The sequence below is a fragment of the Arachis stenosperma genome, chromosome 2 (assembly GCF_014773155.1).
Source record: "Arachis stenosperma cultivar V10309 chromosome 2, arast.V10309.gnm1.PFL2, whole genome shotgun sequence".
Taxonomy (NCBI): Eukaryota; Viridiplantae; Streptophyta; class Magnoliopsida; order Fabales; family Fabaceae; genus Arachis; species Arachis stenosperma.
The window spans coordinates 120,663,309-120,677,724 of NC_080378.1; the positions used below are offsets into that span (position 1 = coordinate 120,663,309).

General features: G+C 29.8%; 1 protein-coding gene across 1 annotated transcript; it reads right to left on the reverse strand.

Moving 5' to 3' along the window:
• Positions 1–5,849: 5,849 nt before the first annotated feature.
• LOC130962038 (threonine dehydratase biosynthetic, chloroplastic) lies at positions 5,850–9,944 on the reverse strand. The gene is made up of 9 exons (XM_057888125.1): positions 9,399–9,944; positions 8,464–8,643; positions 8,074–8,343; positions 7,782–7,988; positions 7,273–7,521; positions 7,119–7,189; positions 6,864–6,981; positions 6,589–6,723; positions 5,850–6,501 (listed from the first exon to the last, which is right to left on the reverse strand). Exons 1-9 carry the CDS (start codon positions 9,864–9,866, stop codon positions 6,361–6,363), a joined length of 1,839 nt encoding a protein of 612 aa, XP_057744108.1. The 5' UTR covers positions 9,867–9,944; the 3' UTR covers positions 5,850–6,360.
• Positions 9,945–14,416: the final 4,472 nt, after the last annotated feature.

A 14,416-nucleotide genomic window follows, 5' to 3' on the forward strand; every position in this document is an offset into this window, starting at 1 on the left:
AGAGGATTTCAGATTTTTAAGTATTTCAAAAAAACTGAACTGATTATCATGTTTGTCTCAAACTCTATTTATAGATTAATCTAATGTCAAATGACAGTTACTCCTATAATGATTTTCGTTAGTTTTCAAATTTAAATAATTGTCCATACTTGCTTTCTTAACGATGGTTCTACATCCTACTTTGACACTCTATGTTAATAACTACTCCCGCATATAGCACATCTCATAATTTAGGCTTAATTCAAATTTTGAATAAAATTGCTCCTTTACTAATGAATTAGAAGATTTTTCTGATATACTGAATCTGGTTTTATAAATTAATAATAATATTATCTTATATTTATTTACTTAAACTAACTTTTTTTAAGTGATAATAATTTTTTGTCTAACAAGATGCCCCAATATTTTTTACTTGAAGATATGCATTGAAAGTGAGAAAATTTAGTTGTTTATTGACATTTATTTTATTTTTGACACTGATAATCAATTGACACTTTAGACACATATCTATTTGACAAACTGAATGCCTACTAGTAATAAATTTAACAAAATTTCTAAGCCTATAAAGCTTTTACATTAATAATTGAATTGTCGATGGGGTTTATTCTTTTGTATAAAGCTTCTTTGTGTGCTAAATGGTATCTATTCAAATTTCGGCATATTAAATGTGTATCGATTGACCTTTGTCTTAACCTCTGATATTTTAGTTGAGAGCTTTTGACACGTACTCTTTTATTGTTTCAATTGACATTATTAATTGATACAAATTTTCTAACTTTAAAAATAATAGAATCTTAATTTCATGAAGTCGTTTCTTTAATATGTTAAGTTCTAGGTGTCAATTAAATTTGATAAAATTTTTAATCTTATAAAATTTCCCCACACTCAATAGAATTTCTAAGTTAATTAGGTTTTTTGTACTTATGAATTACATATCCAAATATTAATAAGAGATTATTTTTGTTTCATACTTTTAAACTTGATGTTTTTTGTTTGAAAAATAAAACCATAACAAAGTAAATAAAACAATTAGAACTAAAAGACAAAAAAGACATAGGAATTTAAAAGATAAAAAAAATGAGAAAGAAAAGACAAAGAAGATTAACATGAATAAAAAAGAGAAAAAAGATAAAAAAACAGAAAAAGAAAAGAGAAAAGAGAAAAGAGAAAATAAAAAATAAAGATAAAAATGAGACAAAAATAACATACGATAGACTAACAAAAAAGATTAGATCATTCTTTTCCTATCAAAATTACCCCTTATTTGCAGAATAGTCATTTATTTTGTATTTTAAAAATCTTTTTTAATCATCTTCTATATGACTTATTTAATAAGATGTTTGATGAATATTCAATCTTTCTTTTATTTTCTTTATTTTTTGCTTCTTTTTCAACTGTCAACTGTTTAATTTGTCTAACATTTTCAATAATTTGAGTCATGTCATGATAGTAGATTTACAAATTTCTTCTTAATTTCAAATTTTAATCCAATTATGGCCATTTTGACAACTTCAGAGTCTGAGCTGAAATAAAGCATCTATTGAAAGATTACCATGTGTTTATAACACGCAATGGAAGAAACGAAAGTAATTGTAAAGATCTATTTTGTGCTTAAACTTTATTCCAATAATAAACAATATGTAGATCAGATCTAAATACCTGTGTATGTTAGTAAAAATCACTTTCTCCTTCGATGGTACGAAGGCGCTATGCGTATCCACAACGAGACCAACCTTTGCTGTCAACTCCTTGACCAATGGACACCTGATCTAAATTGAGAAACATCTTGCAACTCTTTGCACGCCATAAAATTCTTCTACAAGAATTAGGCGAACATACGTTTATGTGTGTAAAGGTAAAGGAATAAAACTCTTGTATTTTATTCTCATCTTCGTCACTTTCCTCTACTCTTGGCATACATATATATAGTATGAGATTTGTTACTGATTTTAAATTTGAATCTCAATTCAAATTTAAATCATATATTGAAATTCTAAATCTGAATCCTTTAAATTTATGAGTCATATCATAACTCAATTTGAAATAGAATCAGTTAGGATCTCATCCAAATTTAAAAATAGAATAACTAATTATTCTCAAATCTCATTTAATATTCTCAATTATCATACTATTATTATATTCTTGGTGCTAGCAAAGAATATAATAATATTCTATTTTGAATTAATATAATTATTTATTTGATTAAATTAAAATAATAATTAAATAATTCTATAGCAAAGATTAGAACACTCGTTAGTATGTGACCTCATAGGTTCAATACCAAGCGGGTAGTAAATTAGTCATACTAAATTTACTAATCAAGATTGGCGTCTAGCAACACTCCTCAACGACCTGATAGTATGAAGTGATATATTTTTACTAAGAACCTTAGAAGAACAAATTATAATTCCTTCCATCTTTTCAGCTCTTGATTAACTCTTAGAGTATGGTTTAATTGTCAAACTCTAAATTGTTACCATTATTATAATGAACTGAGAATGACTTAAAAAACTCATTTCTTCATTCATTCAATCCCCTTAACCAATGTTTTATTCATCTTAGTCATTATAATCATAGAGCTCAAACTATTTACCGATAGTTGACAGATTCCTTATTGACTAATCATTAATTCTACAAGTATTTAAATTATACCCAATATTCATTCAACTAGCACCCTAGGGTATTAGGTATCCGGAATCAAAGTATAATAAATACATTATTAATTACTATGACAGTCGCAAGTCAAAGGAAACTCTATTACTATGTTCATCTTGAGAATATCCTATTGACAAATATGCAATAATTATAACTATTAGAAATTCTCAGAGTGAGTCAGTTCAATAGTCATATCTCTATATGCACCATCTATATATATAATTTAATAAATGAGATTTATTAATCTTCATCCAATGAAGACCTATATAATATATATATATATATATATATATATATATATATATATATATATTATTAATGTCCTTTGTAATAATCCTATGACCAAGAACAATTTAGATTAAATAATAAAATATTTATCTCTCAATATTATGATCACTATCACAATGATAAATTTCTAAATTTAATCAAGGACCTTACTATATTAACATTTTAATATAATAACAATAACAAATTATTTGACATATGATTGATTGAATTGTGGTCATACTATTTATTTCCAACATCTGTTTCTCGTGTTTTTTAATCTAGCCAAATATTTATCAATTGATTCTCCTACATTGCGTTTGATGGAAAATAAATCACTTAAACTAATTCTTAATTCACTATGAAAAAATTGTTTACGAAACTCTTTTTCTAATTGCATCTAAGATTGAATCGAATTTGGGTTTAGGGTATAAAACCATGTAAAGGCATTTCTTGTCAATAAGGAGAGAAAGAATTTCATCTTTAAATACTCATTTGATGCCACTTCATTGATTTCGACAGTATAGCGAGTAATGTGCTATATTGACGATTCTTCATCTTCTCTAGAGAATGTAGTTAATAACTTAGGAAACTTCCATCCCTCAGATAATTTAGTTTGTTAGATAAATTCAGAAAAATGAGACATAAACTGAGGTTGATTTGCAAATTTAACATTAATTCCCAATCTTTTCAAAATTTGTTCAATCACTTGATTGACATCTTGTCTCTCGATATTGTTCTGCCTAAGTCTTTCCAACATATTATCAGCATTTTGACCATGTCTAAATATATGAACATCATAATTAGGAGTTGTAGTTGTCATTTTCTTTTAAATTTACCATAGTAGCAATTCTATTAACTTATCTGTTCAATTTTAGTATTTGTGTTTTGTAAAAAAAGACTCAAAACAGTCACCATTTGATGAGTTAACATGTTTACTAGATCATGGTAACTTTCACCCATCTGTTGTCTAATGTTTGCTAAAGACCCGACAGTTTGATTAGGTTGATTAACAGGCATTGCTCTTGACATGTTAGGAAACACATGTCTAGGATTTTCTACCCTAATAGCAATAGGTGTAATAGAATTATATGCATTGTTATTTTCTAAACTAATGGCATGTGGCAAGTTCTATTGTGATATACGTGAACCTGACATCCCAGAAACTAGAACATTTGACATGACATACGAATTGTAGAAAGAAAGATTTTAAAATATTGAGTAGAGAGGCACATGCAATCCTTGTGTTACCATGGGGGATATACCCCGATAGCAAACCCTAAGGCAATTCCATAATTTATGCTCAATTCAAATTTTGAATAAAAACTGTTTTTTTATTAGTGAAATAGAAGATTTTTCTAATATATTGAATCTGACTTTATAAATTAATAATAATGTTATCTTATATTTATTTGCTTAAAACAACTTTTTTTTTCTTAAGTGATAATAATTTTTTGCCTAACAGTATCACAAAAAATTGGCACAAATAAAAAGATTAGAGAATAAAAATTGTCATATTATAAAATAAAATATTAAAATCTTAGCTGTTTTGGTCTTTTTTTTATTAAAAATAGAGAAATTAAAACTTATGATCTCTTAGACGAGTATAAGGAGACTATATCATTTGAGTTATAACTCATTAGTAAAAAATATAAGATAAAAAGACAGTACATTCAATTCTTACCTGTTTTGGTCTTTAACAAGAAAAAAAATGTGTGTTTTTATTTTATGTTCATTATACGGATAATTTAATAATTTTATTTGTGTCTAGTATTAATTATTAATCTTAATTTTCTCTCACATAATTAATATATACAAGAATTGTATCTTGCATAATTAATATATCTAATATTATTAATCATTTCTCACCCAAGAATGGTTATACATATTATGTATATTATAGGTTAGGATGTCTTGAATTGAAAAATATATGCATAATAATAATAATAATAATAATAATAATAATAATAATAATAATAATAATAATAATAATAATAATAAATTTTAATTATTATTCTTATATTCTATATCATCAAATAAAAAATTATAATTATTAGGTTATAGATGGTTGATACTAGATATATTAAGCATGTGATAAAAAAAATATTAGTAACGAATGTGAGAGAACAAAATTACAAAATAATCCCATGAAAAAAACAATGGGAATTTTTTTTTGGGTAAAAAAAATGTGTATAATACAGACTTGGACGAAATAAGGTGTGTTTGGATTTGTATTGAAGAAGAAAGAAATTCGTTTGAACTCCTTGAACGCTTCAACTCTTTATTTTTATGTTTGGCAATATTTTTATTCTATAAACGTAGAAGTGATTTTTGTCTTCAACCCACGTTTACCGAAAGCTAAAAATTCTAACTTTTCTATATAGATTCAACTTTATTTTTTATATACAAATTATTTTCTTTATTATTCATATAATTATTGTTTTTTTTTTAATATATCTTTTTAATATTTTCTTATGCATATTATTTTTTATAAAATTTTTATTTTTTTATATGAGTTCTTTTACTGTTATTGTTATTTTTTTTGTATGGAATATTTTTTTTTACTTTGTATTATGATTCTATTAATCCTATTAGAGTATTAAAGAATACTGAGAATACTAAAAAAATATTAAAATTTATTTAAATATTTAAAATAAAATTATAAGATAACATAAAATAATTATTTAAATTCATATCTTTTTCTATAATTTTTTATCTAAAAGTGATTTTGAATAATGTAATCCAAACAATATTTAATTTACTCTAATCCATTTTGAATAAAAATTACCAAACATAAAGCACGTTAATACTAACTCACTTTTGATCAAAATCACTTTTACAAAATCAATTTTATACAAACTTTTGTTTGCAAACGGTAATCCAAACACACACATAGTAGGTAGGATAGGAATGCTCATCATATAATTATGATTATACTTTTATAATAAATGTTTCGATACGCACCATATACAATTAAATCTAAATTTAAAAGGTTAATATTAAAGGAGAATTTTAACACTCAAAGCTCACTACTACTTCTCTATAGTGCTATTCTAATAATGTGTTATTCAACTTGAAACTCTCCAACAGCTACAATATTAATAATCCTTATGCTGCTGAAAGTTAAAGCAGAAGCAACCTTCCTTCTAGTTTATGCATATATATTACATTACATATATGTAAGACAATTCTCAACAACATTAGAGGATTCAAGATTCAACACACACACATCATAGATTACCAGAACAGAAAGTAATATATAGTGCCGCACTAGGTATATATAAATCACACTAGTTCCTCTATTCAACTGATGCATATGTTTGATGAAACATGGTTTCACTACTTGAGTTTGTTCCTCATTACCCCTCTAAGAATCGGAATGTTGTTGAAGATAAATATGATAATCTTGTTCACTACAATGCAGGCTTGATGCTTAATTCATCAATGCATTAGAAGCTGGAAATCATCATCATTGTTCACCACCGTGTAATCATATCCGAGCCTGTTGGCGCGACCATGGAATTCGTCCATCTCATTTTTCGGTACTTGTATTCCGACCAACACATTCGCCCCGGTTTCACCCTGTTGGCAAACAAGTATGAATGATGCATTGATCAAGAGATTCCATACCAAAATAAAAATGGAAGAAGAGACTCGAAAATTTCTCACCTGCCCGCGATAGTGGAACAAACTAATATTCCAGCGTGGGCTGAAGGAGTCCAAGAATTTCATCAAAGCTCCCGGTCTTTCTGGGAAGATAAATCGACAGAGAACCTCGTTTTGAACATTTGATCTGCCTCCCATCTGATAATTGTTGTAAACAAAGTTAACTTAACAAGACAAAGACTGCAACAGAAGTTATGAATAAGAAGAAATTCTAATCAAATACAAAGTTTAGGTTGGATAGAAGTAACAGCTTCAATAATGAGTAGTGACCAATATACCAGGTAACGCAAGTGATCTTTCACCAAGTCACTATCTGTGAGATTGTAGGTTTTAAGTTGAGAAGTTTCCATCCTCTCCTGCATCGCTCTTAGTTCCGACACTGTGTGTACCCCAACGCTGAACACAAATACGAAGGATGATAACATTTATCGGCTTACTTCTCAATAGATATTTAGCCGTATCCGAAAAGAAAGTCATCAAAAGCCAATAATCTGAGCCAGAAAGATGTCAATTAATTCATTGCATTATCTTACCTGTAGAGGACCACAGCCTTCATATCGGAATTACATCTGTATTTGAACTCCGTGATATTAACCTGCCCAACCTGCGAGGCCAAAGGGTTAGATCAACTATGAAAAACCCTTTTCTTAACGAAAAGTGTCACTCGAAGTCGTATATATAATATACCAGTTGACAAAAATGTTTGAAACTGCCAGGTTCCTCTGGCAGAACAGTTGCAAGCACAGCCTCTTGTTTGCGACCAACGTTAGCGAGCTCAGTCACCACCCTAAGTTTATCAAAATTCATGTTTGCTCCACTGGTTATTGCTACAATATTTTCACCCTTGATCCCGTAATACTTGCAGTATGCCTCGGCTCCAGCAAGGGCAAGGGCACCAGCTGGTTCTAAGATGCTCCTTTTCTCCTCGAACATGTCCTGCAACAAGTTTTACTGCTGTCATCATCTCCAAACAGTTCAAGTCATATAGAATCTGCCATGTGCTTTTCGTCCAATGTATATTGTGCAATAATTTTTGCTATTAACTCTGGCTCTAGATATTATACGAAAGATACTTGTACAACTATTTGAAATTTAACTTCTCACACGCAATTTTATAGGTCCCTAAGCAATTTTATAGCTTGAGCATCGAACATCAAGAGAACTACATTTGAACCAGCCAGCACTGGAGATCTCACCTTTATTGATGCGCAAATTGAATCACGGCTCACAAGAACAACACCATCTACCAAATCCTTGCACAAGCGGAAAGTTTCTTCACCGACTTCTTTAACAGCAACACCATCTGCAAATCCTCCAACCTGGTCCAAAATCACTCTTTGACCATGGTGAAGTGATAGAGCCATTGCATTTGCATCAGTGGGCTCTACCCCAATGATCTTAACCTGTGTAAATATGTTAATGGTCATTTGATTGCTCTTAATCAAAGAAAAGTGCAATGGAAAAGGATTCATATAAAATCATGTGAACCTGGGGAGAAACCCTCTTCACATAAGCAGCAATACCAGCAATGAGCCCACCGCCTCCCACAGGCACAAAGATTGCATGTAGCGGACCCTGAATTTGGCGCACAATTTCCATGCCAACGGTTCCCTGGCCCATTATAACATCAGGATGATCAAAGGGAGGTATGAATGTAAGGCCCTCCTCTTTTGCACGTTTCTTAGCATATGCTTGTGCTTCGTCGTATGAATCCCCAATGAGGACAACCGTAGCCCCCAGCCTCTCCACAGATTTCCACTGTAAAGTTCAAACGGGCGAAAAAGAAGAAGCGATGAAAACACCTTATTCAATTAACTAGATTTCTTTCGAAATACAACAGCAAACATATAGGTGAGGAGAAAAATCAATGATGAGTACCTTGATTTCTGGAGTGGTAACAGGCATTGCGATCACAGCTTTGCAATTCAGTTTCTTAGCAGCTAATGCAGTTCCTTGAGCATGATTTCCAGCTGACGAGCAAATAACCCCTTTCTCCAACTGCTCCTTTGTAAGTTTCGCCATCATATTATAAGCTCCGCGGAGCTTAAATGAGAAAACCTGGCATTGGCAATAGCCCACAATCTCAGAAACTCAATGACAATGCACATATACCACTTCAACGCACGCACATATTCCACTGCAAAACATACACATTCCACTATTTATTCATGATTTGCTTAAAGCACAAGGCCATGTTAAACTTCCCAGTGCAAATGTTACATAATCAAATCAAAATTTCAAGTGTACCCAACCGGACAAAGTGAAAGCTAACTCAGGAAACTTTTGATCATAAGTAGTTTTGCATTAAAATAAGCAAACAATCTAAATTGAGTAAATTCTAATTGACTTATAGACCATAGCTCCTATCATCTACACCATAACTACCAAAGCTATTTCCTTTATACATACAAAAATAAGCAACATCATCAAAATTCAAAACCACATCAAAATCCAAAAAAAAAAAAAAAACTGTAAACAAACGGGTACATGCCTAAAACCAGAAACTTTCAGCTAAACTTAAGAGAGTTCCCGATGTCACAATCAAGGAAAGTGTAAAATTTTGTGAGGGTAGAAAATAAAAACAAACTACTGCAAAACTTTAACTGATTGATTGAAACAAAGTTGATAGCTCCTTCCATCTACACAATAAACATCACAGCTATTTTCTACAGAAAAAAAAAAAAAAACTCAAATTACAAATCACTCAACACAATCAATCCACATTAAGAAAAAAAAAATCAAAATTTGACACCAACCCACAAGAAACAGAGTTATAAACTAAAGAACCCAAGTTTCAAAATTGAAAAACTTACGGGTTGCAAGTCCTCCCTTTTGAGCCAAACCTTAACACCGAGCCTCTCAGAGAGCTTAGGAGCGAGCTGAAGAGGTGATTCAATGGCGACATCGTAGACCTTCGAAGAGAGTATGTTCGTTAAGTAGGTCATGGCGCCGATTACGGCGTCGTTTCCGTCGGAGCCTGATCGTTCCGGCACTGCCCCTACGTAACCGGGTGGGTACCTAAGCGAATCGGGTGAGACCCGAGGACGTGGCGGAGACACTGACAACAACGGATCTTCGACGGCATCGGAGACCGGGACGGAGGAAGAGGGAATTGCGGTGATTTCGGTGGCGGCGGCGGAGGGTGGGTTGGTGAGGGTGGCGGCGATGAAGTGCCGGCGGGTTTGAGGAAGCTGGTTACGTGGCATTCTGGTGAAACCGTGTCGTTTAAGGAGTGGCTGCGGCGTGGTGGTGGTGGTGGTGGAGAATCGGAGAGTGTCCATGATTGAGAGAAAGAGACAAAGTTGGACGCTTTTTTTGTTTTCTTGTTTGCTTTCGAGAAATGATGGTCTCCTTCTTTAGCAATTTGCAGCGAGGGAAATGAGAGGAACCACTTGAAGCTTTTATATATATTTATGAAAATAAATATATTATATATATTAAAAGTATTTTTAAGAAATGTCTAATAACGAAAATAGAATTTTTATTTTGACCTTTTGAGAATATTTTTATCTTTTATCATAAATTAAAAATGTTTTTTTTCAATAACTAAATAATTCGAGATTACTTTTTGTGGTATTATACCTCAATGGAAAAATAAAAGTATTTTTTCTAGTATCATACAAATTAATCTCTATTTTTAAAAATATTAAATAATTTAATTCTTCAATTATGAAAATTACTAAAAGTTAATTCAAAAGTCCACTACTCCTTATATAAATAGATTAATACTATATAATCAACAACAACAACAACAAAGTCTTGTCCCACTAAGTGATGCCGGCTACATGAATCAAATGACGTCATTATAGTCTATCATGTATCATGTCTAAACAGAGACAAGTTTACATATAGATATCGTTTGACCACTTCATGGATGATCTTCTTAGATCTTCCCCTGCCTTTCGCCCATTATCCATCTTCTATCTCATCCACTTTTCTGACTGGATGTTCTATCGGTCTTCTTCTCACATGTCAATCTTTTCCACAATGGGTGCTACTCTAATTCTCTCCCTTATATCTTGGTTCCTTGCTTTATCCAATCGCGTATGACTACTCATCTATTTCAACATCTTCATCTCTGCCACACTCAGCTTATATTCGTGCTCCCTTTGGCCGCCCAACACTCCGTACCATAAAGCATAGCCAGTCTTATAGCGATGCGATAGAATTTACTTTTAAGTTTTAAAGGCACTTTTTTGTCGCATATAAAACTAGATGCACTCCGCCATTTTGACCAACCTACTTGAATCCTATGATTTACATCCTATTCAATCTCTCCATTATCGTGTATCATACACCCAAAATACTTAAAACTTTTAACTTATATAATCAACAAATATTATTATTTTTGCTCAATAATAAATTGTATCTATGTTTATATATATTTTATATATAAAAAATATATAATTTATATTTATATTTATACTAAAATTTTATGCACATAAATTAATATAATTTATACTTATATTTGTTAGATTATATATAAATTTATTAAATTTATTTATTAATAATAATTTAATGTTTACATTGGTCAAAATAGTAAAAGTTGCTAATCCTTCTAGTATAAACAATTAATGGAAAGGAAAAAGAGACCAAAGGGGTGAGGTTATGTGTCTGCTCTACCATGTCCATGTGAGGTGTTCAATATCCAAGATTGGTTTCTTCTCTAAATAAAATGCTTCAAAAGACATAATTTTTGACAGAATAAATCAAAGGAAAATGTCTGTTTGAGACTGAAGTTTTTAAAAATAGATACTGAAATTTTAATAATATTCTTTTTAAAATATTTTTATTTAATTTTTTAATTTATAAATCTATCTATCAATCTTTATATTTATCTTAAACTAAATACAATAATGAGGCATAATTTAATTTTGTATATTTTATACTAAATATAATATAAAAATTTAATTTAATTTTTATCTCTCAACTCAATTTTGATTTCTGTTTTAAATACAGCCTAAATGTTTATGACTTTTTAGGAGTTACAAATTGAAAGACTTATTTTTTAAATCTCATTTTATTAATATTAATATCTTTTATTATATACTATTTTAGTAATTAAAAAATATTAAAAAATTATCAAAAATTTATTTATTTTAGTCATTGTTTTTAGTTATTAATTTAATTTTTTTAGTCTAGTAATTTAATAAGATACTTTAATCTATATTTTTAAATATTAATAACTAATTAATAATTAAAAATAATAAATTTTTATGATCATCTAGCATTCTCCTATAATTTATTCTTCTTATTAATTAAAATAACACCGTGGCCTCACAAACATAAACCCCAAGTTTTTGAAGAGATTAGTTTAGTCTTGTGTTAATTAATGAGACTAGAAAAATATAGATGGATATTTTGCTAGGTAATCATCAAATGGGAAATGCATTATTTGACTGGAAAACCTTTTTATGAAATATGTCAAAAGAAAATGAATAGATGCATTGTATGTACTTTATTTGATTCATAAGATTTAAGAGATATATGACACTATTAACTTATTATGACTCTAATTTTTCTTTAATAATAGATAAAGAAAAGCCGTTGCAAATTAAATTATACTATCATTTCACCACCTAACACTTTTTACTATAAAATTATATGTACATATAATGCTAATGTACAAGCATATTAAAAAGGTGCAGGGTTAAAGGCTTGTTTTGATAAAGTATTATTTTAGTTTTTAATGTTTAGATAAATTTTAATTTAATTTTTAATGTTTTAAATATTTTATTTTAATTTTACAAAATTTTAGATGTCCTATTCAAATCTAAAAAATTTTAAAAAAATTTAAGATTATTTTACTGTTAAATTTGACACAAATAATTATTATATTTAACAGTTAGTAATATTTGATTTTAATATGTACAAAAAAATTGATCCATCAATGATTATTAATATAAATATTTTTTTTTAATTCTAGAACATTAATAATTAATTGATAGGATTTGAAAATTTTTTACAAAAAAAAAAATAAAAAAATAATGTTATAAAAAAAGTTTAATTATGCTTCTCCAACACAATAATAAAAAATATAACTTAATAATAATGTTAGCAATGTTCATATCATTCATTCCGTTAACTTACTATATTATATATGTGTTAGCTTGCATTTTCTAAAATCTTAAACACCTGTGACATAAGTTAAGGTATGATAACAAGTAACCCAATCAATTTTACTTGTGGTTAAAATTTAATTAAATTAATTGATGCATTTATTATTTTTTTTTACCGTTTTTCAATCATAATAAATTTAGCCAAGTAAGAGAAGAGAATTTCCTCTATGTTGTAAAATAAATAAGAGATATAAAATAGAGATGTATAAATAGAAGACTTTATTATTAATATAAATAGCTCAATAATTATTATATATATATAATAATATTATATGTTGTATTGTGTATATATATACAAAGATAAGAAAAAGTATTAAAAATAAAGAGAGAGAGATTTGCATTTGATACTATCTCAATATAATAAAGATGGTTAATATTGCTATTAATATTATATGTAAAGAGTAATAGAAAATAGAATTTAAAATACTTATAAAATAAAAGAAGAGAAAGAATTGTAATAGTAATATAAGAAGAAGGGTATTTGATTGCAACATAAAAGAGAGAAGTATTCGTAAGAAGAGAGAGAGAGAGAGTATATAAGCTTTTCTTTTTTTTTATTGCTATGTTTCAAACGTTGCTTCTACTATTTATACACATGAGAAGGTTTTGATTTCAACCTTCATTTATTTTAATTGTCTTGGAGAGAGGTTCCTTCAATATGGAGAAGATAAACCAACGTGGTCATCCACATACTTATCTTAACACTCCCCCTTGGATGACCATTTAGGATTATTGCCTCATTAAAACCTTACTAAAGGAAAACCCTGTGGGAAAAACCTTAGTGAAGGAAAAAGAGTACAATATCCTTTGTGATGGAGACTGCCTCATTAAAACCTTGTCAAGAAAAACCCAATGGAAAAAAACCTGACCAAGGAAAAAGAGTACAGTCTCCCCCTCTTGCCGACATCATTTAATGTCTCGAAATCGGCGCATCCCAATCTCATGTGCCAATCTTTCAAAGGAGGATTTTGGGAGTGACTTTGTAAATAAATCTGCCAGATTGTCACTTGAGCTGATCTGTTGGACATCAATTGTCCTTTGATTTTGAAGATCATAAGTGAAGAAGAATTTGGGAGAAATATGCTTTGTTCTATCACCTTTGATGTATCCACCCTTAAGTTGAGCAATGCATGCTGTATTGTCTTCAAACAAGACAGTTGAAGCTATCTTATGATCAATCAGTCCACATGATGACAGAATATATTGAATCAGACTCCTCAGCCAAAACACTCGCGACTAGCTTCATGAATCGCCAGTATTTCAGCATGATTAGAGGATGTTGCAGCAATCGTCTGTTTCGTGGACCTCCAAGATATAGCTGTACCACCATATGTAAACAGATATCCTGTTTGAGATCTCCCTTTATGTGGATCAGACAAGTAGCCAGCATCTGCATAGCCAACTAGTTGTGACTTGGATCCATAGGGGTAAAACAATCCCATATCAACCGTTCCATGAAGATATCGAAAAATTTGTTTGATTCCACTCCAATGTCTTTTGGTTGGAGAGGAACTATACCTTGCTAGTAAATTCACCGCGAATGATATGTCAGGTCGCGTATTATTAGCAAGATACATTAGTGCTCCAATGGCACTAAGATATGGTACTTCAGGACCAAGGATATCTTCATTTCTTCTTTAGGACGGAATTGATCCTTTTTCACATCCAAAGATCTTACGATCATTGGTGTACTTAATGGATGTGACTTATCC